Raw genomic sequence first — 13138 nt, 5'->3', positions numbered from 1 at the left:
AGAGAGAGGGAAGGGAGAGCGAAGAGGGGAGAGGGGAGGGAGAGTGGAGAGCGAAGAGAGAGAGTGAATAGGAGAGGTAAGGGAGAGTGAAGAGGGGACAGAATGGAAGTGGGGGGGCACAAGGAGAGAGAAGTGAAGTAGGGGAAGTGAAGAGGATAACGTGGATCTGAGCGAGTAGAACAGACGGAATATTGAGGAGAGTGTCGAGAGAGAGAGGGAGAGGAGGGAGAGACGGGACCGGAGAAGACGTGCGGGGAGAGAGAGAGGAGGAGAGTTTGGGGCCTTGGAAAGTGACATCTCGACGAGGAAAGGAGGTGGACGAGAGGGGAGAGGAGGAGGTTGGTAGCGAGGAGGTTGCTAGCCAGGGGAGATGATGATGAGTGGAGCCGAGTGAGGGTTTTAGTGATTAGAGAGAGGGCAGAGTGGGGACGGCGTCGCCGAGTGGAGGAGAGTTTTGCGAGTAAAGAGCGAGGTAGGAGTAGGAGGAGGCCAGGCAGGGAAGAAGACGACGAAGAAGACGAGGAGGAGGAGGACAAGGAGAGGAGGGGGAGGAGTAGAGACGAGGTTTGGGGTCCATGGCCTGGAGGAGCGGGGCCGCGGTGTGGGGCCTGTGGCGCCGGGGTCTGTGCGGGGCCCCCCCCGAGCCGCGGCCGCAGGGCGAGGTGAGTGGCTGGGGGGGGCCCAGGGGACACCACGAGGCGCGGAATTGAAAACAAAATCTTTATTTTTGTTAATTGGTTTTTTTTACCATTTTATCTGGCAACAAAACTGACACCTTTTTTTACAAGGAGTCATGTTTGCATTGACCACAATACCTGCGGTCGGAATGCAAACGAAAAACACAACTCTGATAATGTATGCACTGTCCTTGAAATTGATTGGTCCATACCCGAGACAGCTTTCTTTAGAGCCTAGTCTCACATGGCGTTTGGACCAGATGACGCCAAAAGGCGCATACATTATCAGAGTAATGTTTTTTGTCTGCATTCCGCCTGCAGGTATTGTGGTCAATGCAAACATGACTCCTTGTAAAAAAGGTGTCAGTTTTGTTGCCAGATAAAAGGGTAAAAAACCAATTATCATGTTTTGTTACTGGCAAATGAGGTTCCAATGGTGTAAATTTATTTTTGTTGTTTACCGGAGGAATCTGATGAGTTGTAAAGCTCATCTATGGGGTTAGATCACGTATTTATATAAATGTTGTGTCGTTAAACCCACCACCACCCGACACAGCCAATTATTGAGGTTTGTCACGTAAACAGAACGTGGCCAATGCATTATTCGTACAGCAACACCGGTGTGTAGGAGAGCCCAGCCACAACATTTACAATCCGAGTACGATGTTTCGCCAGGTATTAGTACTGGCTTCATCAGGCGACAGCTCTAAAGCTCTTCCTCCCCCCCCTTCTCACAGATGTCGGCCAGTAGGGGTCGACACTTGTACACACAGAGCCCTGTTGGAGATCCACTGCTGCGTTATAAAACACCACGACCACCACGACGCGCAAAGTGCGGGGTCTCTTGGGGTCATTGGGCCAATGCGGATTGGTGAAATACTGGGGGTGTGTAGACGTGGAGGTGTCGTAGAGTAACCAACGCATTTGCAACGCCCTCCGATGCCCACAACGGAGAAGCCCATCATAACACGACGTTTCGATTGCAACACAAGCGATCATCATCATCAGGTGGGAAAACCACAGCAAAAAACGTTCTTGCTGTGGCTTTTTCCACCAGATGATGATTGCTTGTGTTGCAATCGAAATGTCGTGATTTATTTTGATTTGATTTTATACCTACGTGACTTTACCGAAAGAAACAGAGAGTACCTGCTAGCTTTCATCTAAGTTGTCTTGTGGTTGTTGTTTGACTTACATCCCACTGGGATTTTTTGCACAGCGTTGGTGGACGGTGCTTTTTTTTCTGGAAGACTTTGCAGTTTTTTTCCTGGATTTTTCTGTTTGTGCATAGTCACATAGTCACTTTAAGATGTTTTCTTGTTCATGTTTTTTTGTTTGTTGCGGTTGCACCCGATTCAAGAGCCGAATGGCTCACAGGGCTATACCAAATAAATGAAACTGAACACGATTTGTGCACGGTGGGTCACCCATGCTGGTTGTACCTCGTGTCTACAGCCACCCACAAGTTTCTCCCCCAACATAGTCTCACAGCCTATGGGCCTACTTCACCAGTGTCCAGCAGTGGTTCTAACCGCTTACGTGGTCATCATTGTTTACGTCGTGGGTTTTGTTTGATCCCTTCTCAATGACCTCTCCTCTGAACGTAGAGGTCATGTCTCTTGGCACCGTGACTAACTGCATTGAAAGTGTGATTTACATGTCGATTACTCGCTTATAGTACTGCAACTTTAATGCGTTCGTGGCTGTAATGATAAATGTTATACATTAAATGCTATATTCATATATGAAGGCATTTCACAGTGGATGATCAAGCTTAATTTGTGTAAAGTAATGTAACATGTCATGCTAGGTGAACTGTGGCTGTTGTGTTTTATCACTGGGTGCCCAGTTAATGGATACATCGCTTATAAGAATAACATGACTACATATACATTTTTTGTCATTCAGCACATTCTAGATGCATTTGTATAAACAATAATAATTAGTAGTGTGATCTCAAGTGTTTTTTTGTTTACATAATGCACATGTTTTTAACTCCAACCTGTTGATTTTCCAAACACTGTTTACTTGAATAGACAACCCAGCATTTGAACACAAAAGCAAATAAATAACTCAGAACAGCATTTGATGGATACCAGTAAATTCCCAATGGTGCCGCGTAGCTTGTTGGCATAACAGTGTAACTGATGGGGACTTTGGCTCTGCTGGAATTGTTTATCAAAGGATGGAAGCCGTGCGTGCCCCACATGACCTGTGTGGACATTTACGAATGGTTTTGTGCAGTTTTCGCCAGTTGTGATTGTGTTGCCGTTGCGTGACAATGTTACCTACAGAGTTTACCGATGTTGGGTTGTGCGTTATTCAAAAATGTTCTGGGCAGCAGAGAGAGACCCGTGTGAAGTTTTGGGAGTACACGCGTGATTAGTATTGTAAGGCAGCTCTGACTATTTGCACATCGGCCGCTGACTTTCTCTGTAGGTTGTAAATATCAGCTGAGTTGCATGTTTACTACCTCTTTTCGTGTTATATTCAAGGCTCTTTACCACATTGCTCTTGTGCAATAATTGTTCACTGCCAAGGCGATAACGATTTGTCTCTAGTGATGAGGTGAAGTGCCAATATGGCGTTTTGTAAATCATTAAGTTTAGATGGGGCCATGTGACATAACAGAACGTTTCCTTACATGTAACAACTTTTGAGGTAAAACGACTCAACTGAAAAACAAGTGATGGCTAAAATCAGCTGTTTTGGTAGTGTTTTTTTTACTGAATTACTTATGTTCATAGCTGACAAAAGTGTCCTTGTATAAAAGATGTTTGACTGATTATTCACACAAAATTAAATGTATTTATTTTGGTTTCTGAGCATAATTTATTTAGCAGTGGCAGTTGACAGTCATTTTCTACAAGAAATTATTTCGGCTGTATGTATTGCATGTAATCGTTTGTAAATATTTGTGTAGGTGAAGCCGCCAGGTGTAGCTAAAGAAAAATTGCTTCCAGCCTCAGATGTTCTGACCGATGGTTTTGGGAGACACCACACGTACCTGCGGATCTCCATCACCGAGAAGTGCAACCTCCGCTGTAAGTCAACGCACGTCCATGCTGAAAACTGTTATAATTTAAAGGTTGGTTGAAAACCGTTAAAAGTTAATGTGTAATTTTAACGGGGGCGGGGGGGGAGAAGTGTAGAATGGGACTATGACTTGTAAAGATGATCCACTGTGAACAAATTTGTGGTATAAATTTGTCTTGCTATTAAATAGAGTTATCCTTTTGAAATTGATCAGAGGGTTCCACAAAACTAAGGCATAACCCAGAGCAAAACTTAATATTTGCATATATGCAAACACATTTTGCCCTGCTTGTTAAACATTCTGCCCTAACAACAAGTCGTCGGCTTGCATATTACTAATTACATACCTCCAAAGCCAAACGAAAGTTTGGCTTTGGAGGTATGTTAGAGGTATGTTCTTCCAGTACATATCTATCCGTACAGATAAGGCAAATGTACTTTGGTATGCACGACTGCACATTGCGTTGCACTGTGCCCGCAGGCCAGTACTGTATGCCAGAGGAGGGTGTGCAGCTCACCAGCCGGCCCCAGCTTCTCACCTCCGAAGAGATCATCTCGCTCGCGCGTCTCTTCGTCGACGCAGGTGTCAACAAGATACGCCTGACAGGCGGGGAGCCACTCATCCGGCCTGACGCTGTGCCACTCATGGGTGGGTTTTGGTGCGGCATGGCACATTCACATGAGGCAGTTTCAACAACATGGTCGTCATTGATCTAAGTTGGTATGATGGACATTAAATTAAATGAATAAATTAATGAATTGGTGTGGCTCTGCTAAATGTGTTCTTTCCAACAACCAGCAAGGCCAATGTGTAAAGGGTATGTCCCATGCTTGCAGGGGAGCTGTCTAAGCTGACTGGGCTCGACACGCTTGCACTGACCACCAATGGGGTAAATCTGCCTCGGCTGCTGCCGTCCCTGAGGCTCACACGCCTCAACTTGCTCAACGTGAGCCTCGACACACTCGTGCCTGCCAAGTTCGAGTTCATTGCTCGCAGGAAAGGTAATCATTTAAATTTAAAATATGTTTTGTTTAACTCGGTGAGAAGTCAAGAGAACAGGATAGTCTAATTTGCAGAGTGTGACCTGGGTCACCAAATTTATAAAATCTAATCAAATTACATAAAGTACAGCAATGAAGCAGATTGAAATCAGATCAAAGATAAATGTGTCACATGATACATTTTAAATGTTGCACAAATGTAATTCAGTGTTAAATAATAAGTTCCCTCTGACAAAAGCCAATTACAATGAAACATTTTAATGGGTTGGTGAAACATTGTCAATCCACTTGCAAGTTGCAGGGGTTATTTGACCATGCTTCTCCAAGTTGGTTAATTCGAGTTCGTTATTTAAAATACATATTCTACGAATTGCATAGCTTCTTCTCACGTAGATTTGGCTGACTTTTGTTTTTATGCTTGTGTTGTTATCTTGTTCAGGGTGGAATAAAGTCATGGAGGGAATACACAAGGCCATTGATTTGGGATACAGTCCTGTAAAAGTAAGCGCATGTGACACTGGAAGTTAGATTGTTTAACTGTGCTGTAGTTACTGAGATGATTGCTCTACCAAAAGGGGTTGGCAATTAAAAAAATATTTAAAAACTGTCAGGAGTTATCTAAAGCCTGCAGAAGTATTAACTCGAACAGAGTGGTGTTTGAGCTGGAGCAAATGCAGTTTGATTAATATAGATAAAAATATAATCCCAAATGCCATTACGAATATGGCTCTTGTTATTAAATTTATTGCCACGTGGCCTTTATATTTTCTAATCAGTTTTGCTTATTGCCAGCACCTAAGTTGTTCCAATTGCGCAAGTGTAAAGATAACGATTTTAAGTTAATTATATGATTGTTGTCCAGTGGTAATGTGATGTGTGTGTTTGGGCCCACAGGTGAATTGTGTAGTCATGCGGGGGCTGAATGAGGATGAGTTGGTGGATTTTGTGGCACTGACGGAGAAGATGCCCTTGGATGTGCGATTCATCGAGTACATGCCTTTTGATGGTATGGATAAGTCCATCATAATATTTACATTGCAGAATGTTATCAGTCTATGCTGAGCCACCTTTGGCTGTCAAAGTTAAAATTGTTGAGCAGTTGGCTGGCTATAATTTAGCATGGAAAGTTCTTGCTAATAAATTCTGATATTTAACCTAGTTATTTTTTTGTTTCCATAAAAAAAAAAACATCTATAAAATGTCAACTGTGAAGTCATGGCATTGACTGTAATTAACACGTGTATGGGTATATATTATGAAGGTATAGCATAAGTGATTGTATTCAAGTAAATCTTTAATGGGTCATTTTATATTACATCTTTTAGGCAACAAATGGAACTTTAAGAAGATGGTTAGCTACCAGGAAATGCTGGATACAATAAAACAAACTTATCCTACACTTGCAAAGCTCTCCAATCAACCCAATGACACTTCCAAGGTAATATATGTGAAGTTTGTAAATGCACAAGCTTTGATAAATATCACAAATGCTTAAATATGAAAGAATCTGCATGATATCTTTATGTTTTTCGTGACCTGAAATAGGCGACTCCATTTTAACAAGTTAAAAACCTAACAAACTTTAATTGTGTTTCACAGGCATACAAAGTCCCTGGGTATCAGGGTCAGCTTGGCTTCATTACATCGATGTCTGAGCACTTCTGCGGCTCCTGCAACAGGCTCCGAATCACTGCAGATGGGAATCTCAAGGTAAAGGCACCCCCACGTTATGTTTATTGTTACGTCCGTGCTACTGTTGGCTATATGTTAAGTATTCCCTCGAATTATAAATCATATTTTTACACGAACAATATTAATCTCTGGATTTTTTCCTGCAATAAAAGAAAAATCTAAACTGATAAAACCATTTATCCCTTTTTACATTCATGGAGAAATATATCTTGGAAAGTCTTGTGGTCGATAAAAACTGTACCTCTTACCTGCTGTAAATGTTGATGCACTTCAGGTTTGCCTGTTTGGCAATGCGGAGGTGTCTTTGAGAGATGCGTTGCGATCAGGTGCTTCTGAGGAAGAAATGAAGTCATTAGTTGCTCTCGCTGTGGGAAGGAAAAAGAAGCAGCATGCGGGTACGCTGAAATACAGGATACAACACATGTTGCGTGTAAGATGCTGCAGGTTGTCACAATATTGTATAGTTCCAAGGTTTACAAGTCATTTATGGCAATGCACTTCATGAGGCTATTTGGGCATGGCTGTAAATTATGTCATGCCACAAGGTTACAACTGTAAAGATGTTCCACGTTGGCATCATCACTTGTATTGACTTTGTTTCCGGGATGTGTTGTTGGAAAAAACATTTCAGGGATGTTCAATATTGCACAGATGAAGAACAGGCCCATGATCCTCATTGGTGGGTGATCATGTACGTACACGCACGTTGCCAGCACAATTTATCTTCGGTTTGAGTTCTGCTTTGTCATGTTTAAAAGGTGAGCACATGCTGTGACTGACCAACATGACATATTCCTTTACAGCTGGAACATCGACGAGTGTCAAGGAATCTAATGGGATAAAGTGTTTTCCGAAACATCTCAAAGCTCTGAAAAATCAAGGGCAGAGAGAAGGCTTCACTGTTAATCCAATAAATGGTCAACTTGCCTTATCAGGAATTAACTATAATTATGTTTGTCACTGTGATCCCGCAAAAATGTTTACAAATAATTTCAATGCTATCACAATGAACCGACATGGTTTTAACCAACAGCCACAAACCAGTGATTTTTTTTCCAAAAGCACTTTTTCTACAAAACTGCTATCAGTCAGTTATGACACAAACAAACGCACTACTAAGTTCGGCCTTAATGAAGCTCACTTTAAGCCAGGGATGTGGCCACATGGGACTTTACAGCTGCGGTTTGCATGTAGCGACACTACTGGTAGAGATGGCCCCTGCGGTGCGAGCAATGCCGGTGTCAGTGAGTCGTCGGAGCTCTTACGACAAGAGCAGTCGGCAGCGGACACCCCCCAGGACGCACCACGATCCGCAGACAACGCACGCCCGCAGCTCACTCACACCGACGCAGCAGGCCGAGCAAAGATGGTTGATGTAACGCACAAGCCGGAGACCCAACGCACGGCCATCGCTCAGGCACGGGTCACACTGGGAGACGTAGCCTTCGAGCTGGTGCGACAGAACAGGCTTAAGAAGGGCGACGCGCTGACTGTGGCCCAGCTGGCCGGGATTATGGCCGCCAAGCGCACTGGCGAGATCATTCCGCTGTGCCACGTCTTACCGCTGAGCTCGGTGGACGTTCGTTTGGAGCTTGACGCCGAAAGTCACGCGGTAATTGTCACGGCGCAGTGCCGCACGGTGGGGCAGACGGGCGTGGAGATGGAGGCACTGGTGGCGGTCAGTGTGGCAGCCCTCACCGTTTATGACATGTGCAAGGCAGTGACGCACGACATTGTCATCGGCGAGATCAAGCTGCTCTCGAAGACTGGTGGCCAGCGAGGCGATTTCAATCGTGCGGAATAGCCACTGCAGCTGTGCATAGCTCTTGTCACGTCTGCACGATGTTTCACATGATCTCACATATACATTGCCTTTTTCAATCCTTTGCTCAATGTGGGTCTGCCCATGCTGGTCAGTGTGAGTTGAAGATGCATAGCATAAATGTGGAAGCACAGTAGTACAGTACAACAGTGAAGTTTTCCATGCACCCACCCAAACAATATCCAGCCTCAATCTTCCTGTGCTCTAAAATATGATTATCTGAAGCATTTTGAAAGATTTGTTCACATGTTTAAGGAGAGTAATAACAAACCAGTGGTAATGTTTGAAGTTACAGGATATGCCGATAGAGCAAGCATACATTTTTATTCAAATCGTGCACGTTAATTTATGCATTTAATATAATACTAAATGAAGATTCTAGAATATTTATTTTTTTAATATAACATTGAATAATACTGACTTTAAAATAAAATATTAATTGTCAGCAATGACACAAGCGAATTAATTCTACGATAACCTGAAGACTTGTCCAAGATAATTGCCGACCTTTACTGATATTGAAAATCGCATATAGGGTTATTCGACCATACTTATTATTACACATGTACAATAAAGTTAGAAGATTATAAACGTTATATGCATCCATAGCATTTAAGTATTTGCTATCATATTCTGCAGAATTATAACATGAATGAGTTTGAACATTGTTGAATGTAAGTGACATCATTGGAGAGCTGCTAATCCAACATCCCGTCTCTGGATAAAGCAACTTCAGTGTTTCTGAAAACACATTGAAAAAGGTCAAGCTTCGACGTAGTTCAGATCCCTTGTTAGTTTGAAGAACCCACCTTTGCTTTGTGCAGTAACAGTTTTGGAAAATGACGTGGGCATGCCACATTGTGCCTTAAGTCATTTCACAGTTTGCTTTAACAGTGTAGATAATTTGATTGACAGTTGATTATACAGTACATTTAATTTGCAATCACTACAACGTTGTGCAAAGTATTACAAATTAAAAAATGTCATTTCAAATACAATTTTCTCACGTCAGGTTGTATCGTGTCAAACTTTACACTTGACATTAGAATAGTGGATCAGCTTGGTAAGCTAAAGCGAAATGCTTGCACTGGAATTTCTGAATTTATCTCCTATGCAGGAGGGATTTAAACGTCTGAGTTTTGATTGTCGTGTTCAGTGACCATTAATACCAATGCCATGTGCGCAATGCCCTATGCTTCACTGAGTTGCAACACCATGGCTCAAGGGAAAGTGGAAACTAATACGCTGCCCTGTAGAGGACGGTATGTGCCATTAACTTGTTTTTAGGGTCCAGAAATTGTCATGTATGGGAAAAAAAAGATGGAATTTTTATCACACAGACTGCATACATATTGAACCAAAATGTCATGTAACTAGAATTATAGTACCGTGCATGCAGTTGCTTAAGCAGGCAGTTTGAAGTCTTAAGTCTTGGTTGCCAATCTTTGTGATGTGTTACGTGAAATACAATTCTACGTGCGAGAATTGTTTATGCACAAGATCAAAGTGATTAGGATATTTTACAACTTGACAGGAATAACATTGCCTCTTACACACACTACTCATCGTGTAACCACCGAATGTGGCATTTATAAAATACTTTAGCATTCATTCAGATTTTGCATTAAATCACATTATTGTATTAAGCACTTGATATAGTTAAATTATGTTGGTTCTATTTTGTGAAAGGAATACATGATTAAAATGAAACTATTTTGCTACATGTTGACTTATTTAGTTAATAAGAATATCTCCAGATTCAAATGTATCTGCTGATGTGTAAATGGAATGTATAAGGTTGGTGCATGAGCATATGCTGATTGACAATGTATCACTTGTTTTAGTTTAAGAGAAATTGCTTTTTCATTCTGTTTTCAATAAAAACTATACGCTCTTAGTATTTGTACAAGTTGGCAGATATGTTTGTGTTTCCCATGAAAACATAAAATTTATTTCTTTAATCGTGATTAAAACAATTGTATGGCATAAACTGAGTTTTAACAATAAACAATGTCTGCTTACGCTTGTTTGTGTTAAATGGGGAAGATTTATCCTTTACACATTTTGGCTTGTGAAAATCCATCTTTTAAATTGAGTGGTTCATTTAGGCTACCCAGAACATACACAATTGTTATATGTACAGTTTTTTTAAATGGGTGAACACACTATGTGATGTGCAATTTGATAAGGTCCCTTGAGTTTTATTGGCCAATGAAAGGCATTGAGTAGAGTGCAGGTTTGGCATTTTCAGTGCTGGGTGAAAGACAGGTGGCTTCTCCACGCTTCCCATCTGGCGTTTGAGGTTGCCAGTGACCATAAACGAGATTCTTTGGCAGGCGTAGCACAGGGTCGTAACGCCACCCAGCCTTGGCAAAATCGCAACAATCGCCGTCTATACACCTAAGCACCCACCTGCCGTTACATTAAATACAGCTAACTATGGTTTACGTACTTTTATGCACAACAGCTAACGCTACTCGTGTATGGAACACTAGATGGAGCTGCACGGTTACAATGAATTACAGAGAAGCAAAGACGGTGTTTATCACGTCGGCACCATTAAACACAGCAAACTGCCATTTCCATAAATTCACTTTCTGGAACATTACACTACAATGGCCCATAACTCACTTTTAATGGAGACTGCTTTAATGCGACAGCCCGTGTCCGTGTGGCCCTGGATTCTGTGAAAGCCACAGACTCCCAGAACCATCTCCACAGCCAGTCGCGTGAAGCGAGGGCTTTCCAAGCGTGAGGTGTTGCATTCAGTTCCTGAAGAAGCTCCCAGCACGTGGAGCGAAACATCGGACATCATGCCGAACAACACGCAGTACAACCCGAAATCACATTTAGGATTGCCAATCCGCTGGGGTTTGACCCAGTCAGGGAATTGGCATCTGTGTTTCTTGTGGCAGGAATTGATTTGTACCGATATGTGGTGATATTGTGTTGAACGTCTGTAAGTTTTGATTAGAGTTTTGATATACCATCGCTTTTCAGAGAAATGTCAGGGTTTTGGGCCGCGGAAAGAAAGTGGCAAACCTTTCACACATCCGAGAGCTACACAGCATAACGACGAAAACCGACGTCGTGTGTGAAAGGCTTGATCCCTGTATCCGGGGAGGGCATCCCATCCGGGCGTGGGGCAATGGGGCTGGCGTGAACACTGGGGTCTGTGCGGGTCGCCCATGGGTGTGAACATCCCGATCGCTCGGGACCCCAAGGGGCCACCCTGCCTACACAGGGAAAGGTGTTTCCGCACTGCCGCTGTTTTTGTTGGATGCCCTGGCCATAAAGTGCCCTTACAAGCAAAGCAGCATTGTGTGAAGCCAGCTTTGTACGAGTAGGGTGTCTTTTTTTCCCCTTTAAATCGTGGTTGCTGAGCAAAGGCCCAAAATGCCAAGCACTATGAAAGTTTAATAGATACCATAAAGAAGAAATGAAAATAAATGTTCACCAGCTGGTCTTCATAAAAACGAATGAATTTCATTTGTAGTTGATTGAATGTTGCAATGTGCCTTCTTGAAGACAAACCTTTGAAAAACAAACACCATTGGCATTTTATGACAGAGTTGATTGACTTCAAAACCAAAAGTTCAAAACGCCAAGCGGGCAGCAACAAACAGCACTGTTACACTTGTAATAGATACGGTAATAGTGATATTTCTAGAATGGAGCAAGGTGATAAGGACTTGAGAAAACCAACGATGGGAGGGAAATCCAAAGTGGAGCTTTGAGAGGAAAGTAACAGAAAAGGAAATGTTCGTTGACCTGCACGATGGTGTCTGAACGCAGTGTAGATGGATGAGACAAAACAGTCAGGTAAACAGTCCTCAACATGGGTATTAATGCTCAATGCCCAGTATGAAATTTAAAAAAATTGCATCAATTGGCCTAATTACAGCTCGCCGTGCGAATGTGTTTGCTTTAATAAGCAAACACATTCGCAGGGGCATCTCACTCCTCAGTGTGCCGGGAAAGGTCCTGGCAAGGATTATTCAACATTGCCTTGCCAGGCACGCTGAGGAGAGGCTTGCGGAGCCCCAATGCGGTTTCGGGAAAGGGTGGTCCTGCACAGATGTCATATTTTCTGTCCGTCTGCTACAGCAGAGGTGTAGGGAATTCCAACAAGACCTACATTTCTGCTTTATTGACCTGGTCAAGACCTATGATACCATCAGTAGGCCTGAGCTCTGGGTTGTTCTTTGTACTTTCGGAGTCCCTGACCCTCTGCTCACGATCATTAAGGACCTTCATGATGGTGAGCGGGCCTGGGTAAAACTACGTGGCCGGGAGTCGGAGCCATTCCCTGTTTACCTAGGGGTGCGACAAGGATGTCCTCTGGCTCCCACATTATTTAACATCTATTTCGACCATTGTGAAGCCTTCAATAGCTGTACCGGAGGAATTTCCATCTGGTACAGATACAATGGGAGGCTGATCGATACCCGGGGGCGGTCAAGGGATGGCTCCCTATTGCTCAACCATGTTATGTATGCCAATAATCTGGCAATCGCTGCTCACTCAGAGGAGGAGTTGGAGGCGCTGCTGCTGAACCTGGAGCTTGCCACTAAGAGGTGGGGTCTTATCATCAGCCCCACCAAAACTAAGCACCTGCCTGGGTATTTTGTACCATCGGACACTCCACCCCCATAATTCCCAATTGGTGATAGGGCAGTTGTGGAGAGAGTGGAGAGTTTTCCCTACCTGGGCAGTGTGCTCATGACCGGCTGTGGTTTGACAGCAGAGGTCTCATTCCGAATCAGTCGAGCGGCATTATATTTTCATCGGTTGCGTAACGCTGTGTGGAAGCGACCTGGTCTGTCGCTCCGCACGAAGCTTCAGGTCTTCTCGGCCATAGTCATTCCATCCCTTCTCTACGCTTGCGAAACGTGGAACCCCCTAATGG

General features: G+C 43.2%; 1 protein-coding gene across 2 annotated transcripts; it reads left to right on the top strand.

Moving 5' to 3' along the window:
- The first annotated feature begins 7 nt into the window (after positions 1–7).
- On the top strand, positions 8–10232 carry MOCS1 (molybdenum cofactor synthesis 1). Of its 2 annotated transcripts, none has more exons than XM_078858320.1 (11): positions 8–662; positions 3601–3721; positions 4195–4362; positions 4551–4715; positions 5155–5216; positions 5610–5721; positions 6041–6153; positions 6315–6425; positions 6682–6802; positions 7039–7086; positions 7211–10232. In XM_078858320.1, the coding sequence occupies exons 1-11, from the start codon at positions 576–578 to the stop codon at positions 8209–8211; spliced, it is 2109 nt and encodes a 702-aa protein (XP_078714446.1). In that variant the 5' UTR covers positions 8–575; the 3' UTR covers positions 8212–10232. The 2 variants fall into 2 exon arrangements, with proteins under 2 accessions (XP_078714446.1, XP_078714447.1); XM_078858321.1 differs by having other exon boundaries at positions 10–662; positions 7039–7098; positions 7211–7344.
- Positions 10233–13138: the final 2906 nt, after the last annotated feature.

The sequence above is a fragment of the Lampetra fluviatilis genome, chromosome 7 (assembly GCF_964198595.1).
Source record: "Lampetra fluviatilis chromosome 7, kcLamFluv1.1, whole genome shotgun sequence".
In the NCBI taxonomy this organism is placed as follows: domain Eukaryota; kingdom Metazoa; phylum Chordata; class Hyperoartia; order Petromyzontiformes; family Petromyzontidae; genus Lampetra; species Lampetra fluviatilis.
Note: the sequence above shows the minus strand (reverse complement) of the source record. Positions and strands in the feature narration are given on the sequence as shown.

What these genes read in the sequence shown, in the direction of transcription:
- MOCS1 (XM_078858320.1), top strand. Translation starts at nt 576, where the DNA reads ATGGCCTGGAGGAGCGGGGCCGCGGTGTGGGGCCTGTGGCGCCGGGGT. An exon ending in AGCCGCGGCCGCAGGGCGAG is followed by an intron (nt 663 to 3,600) that starts GTGAGTGGCTGG and finishes ATATTTGTGTAG; the next exon opens with GTGAAGCCGCCAGGTGTAGC. An exon ending in TGACGCTGTGCCACTCATGG is followed by an intron (nt 4,363 to 4,550) that starts GTGGGTTTTGGT and finishes CCATGCTTGCAG; the next exon opens with GGGAGCTGTCTAAGCTGACT.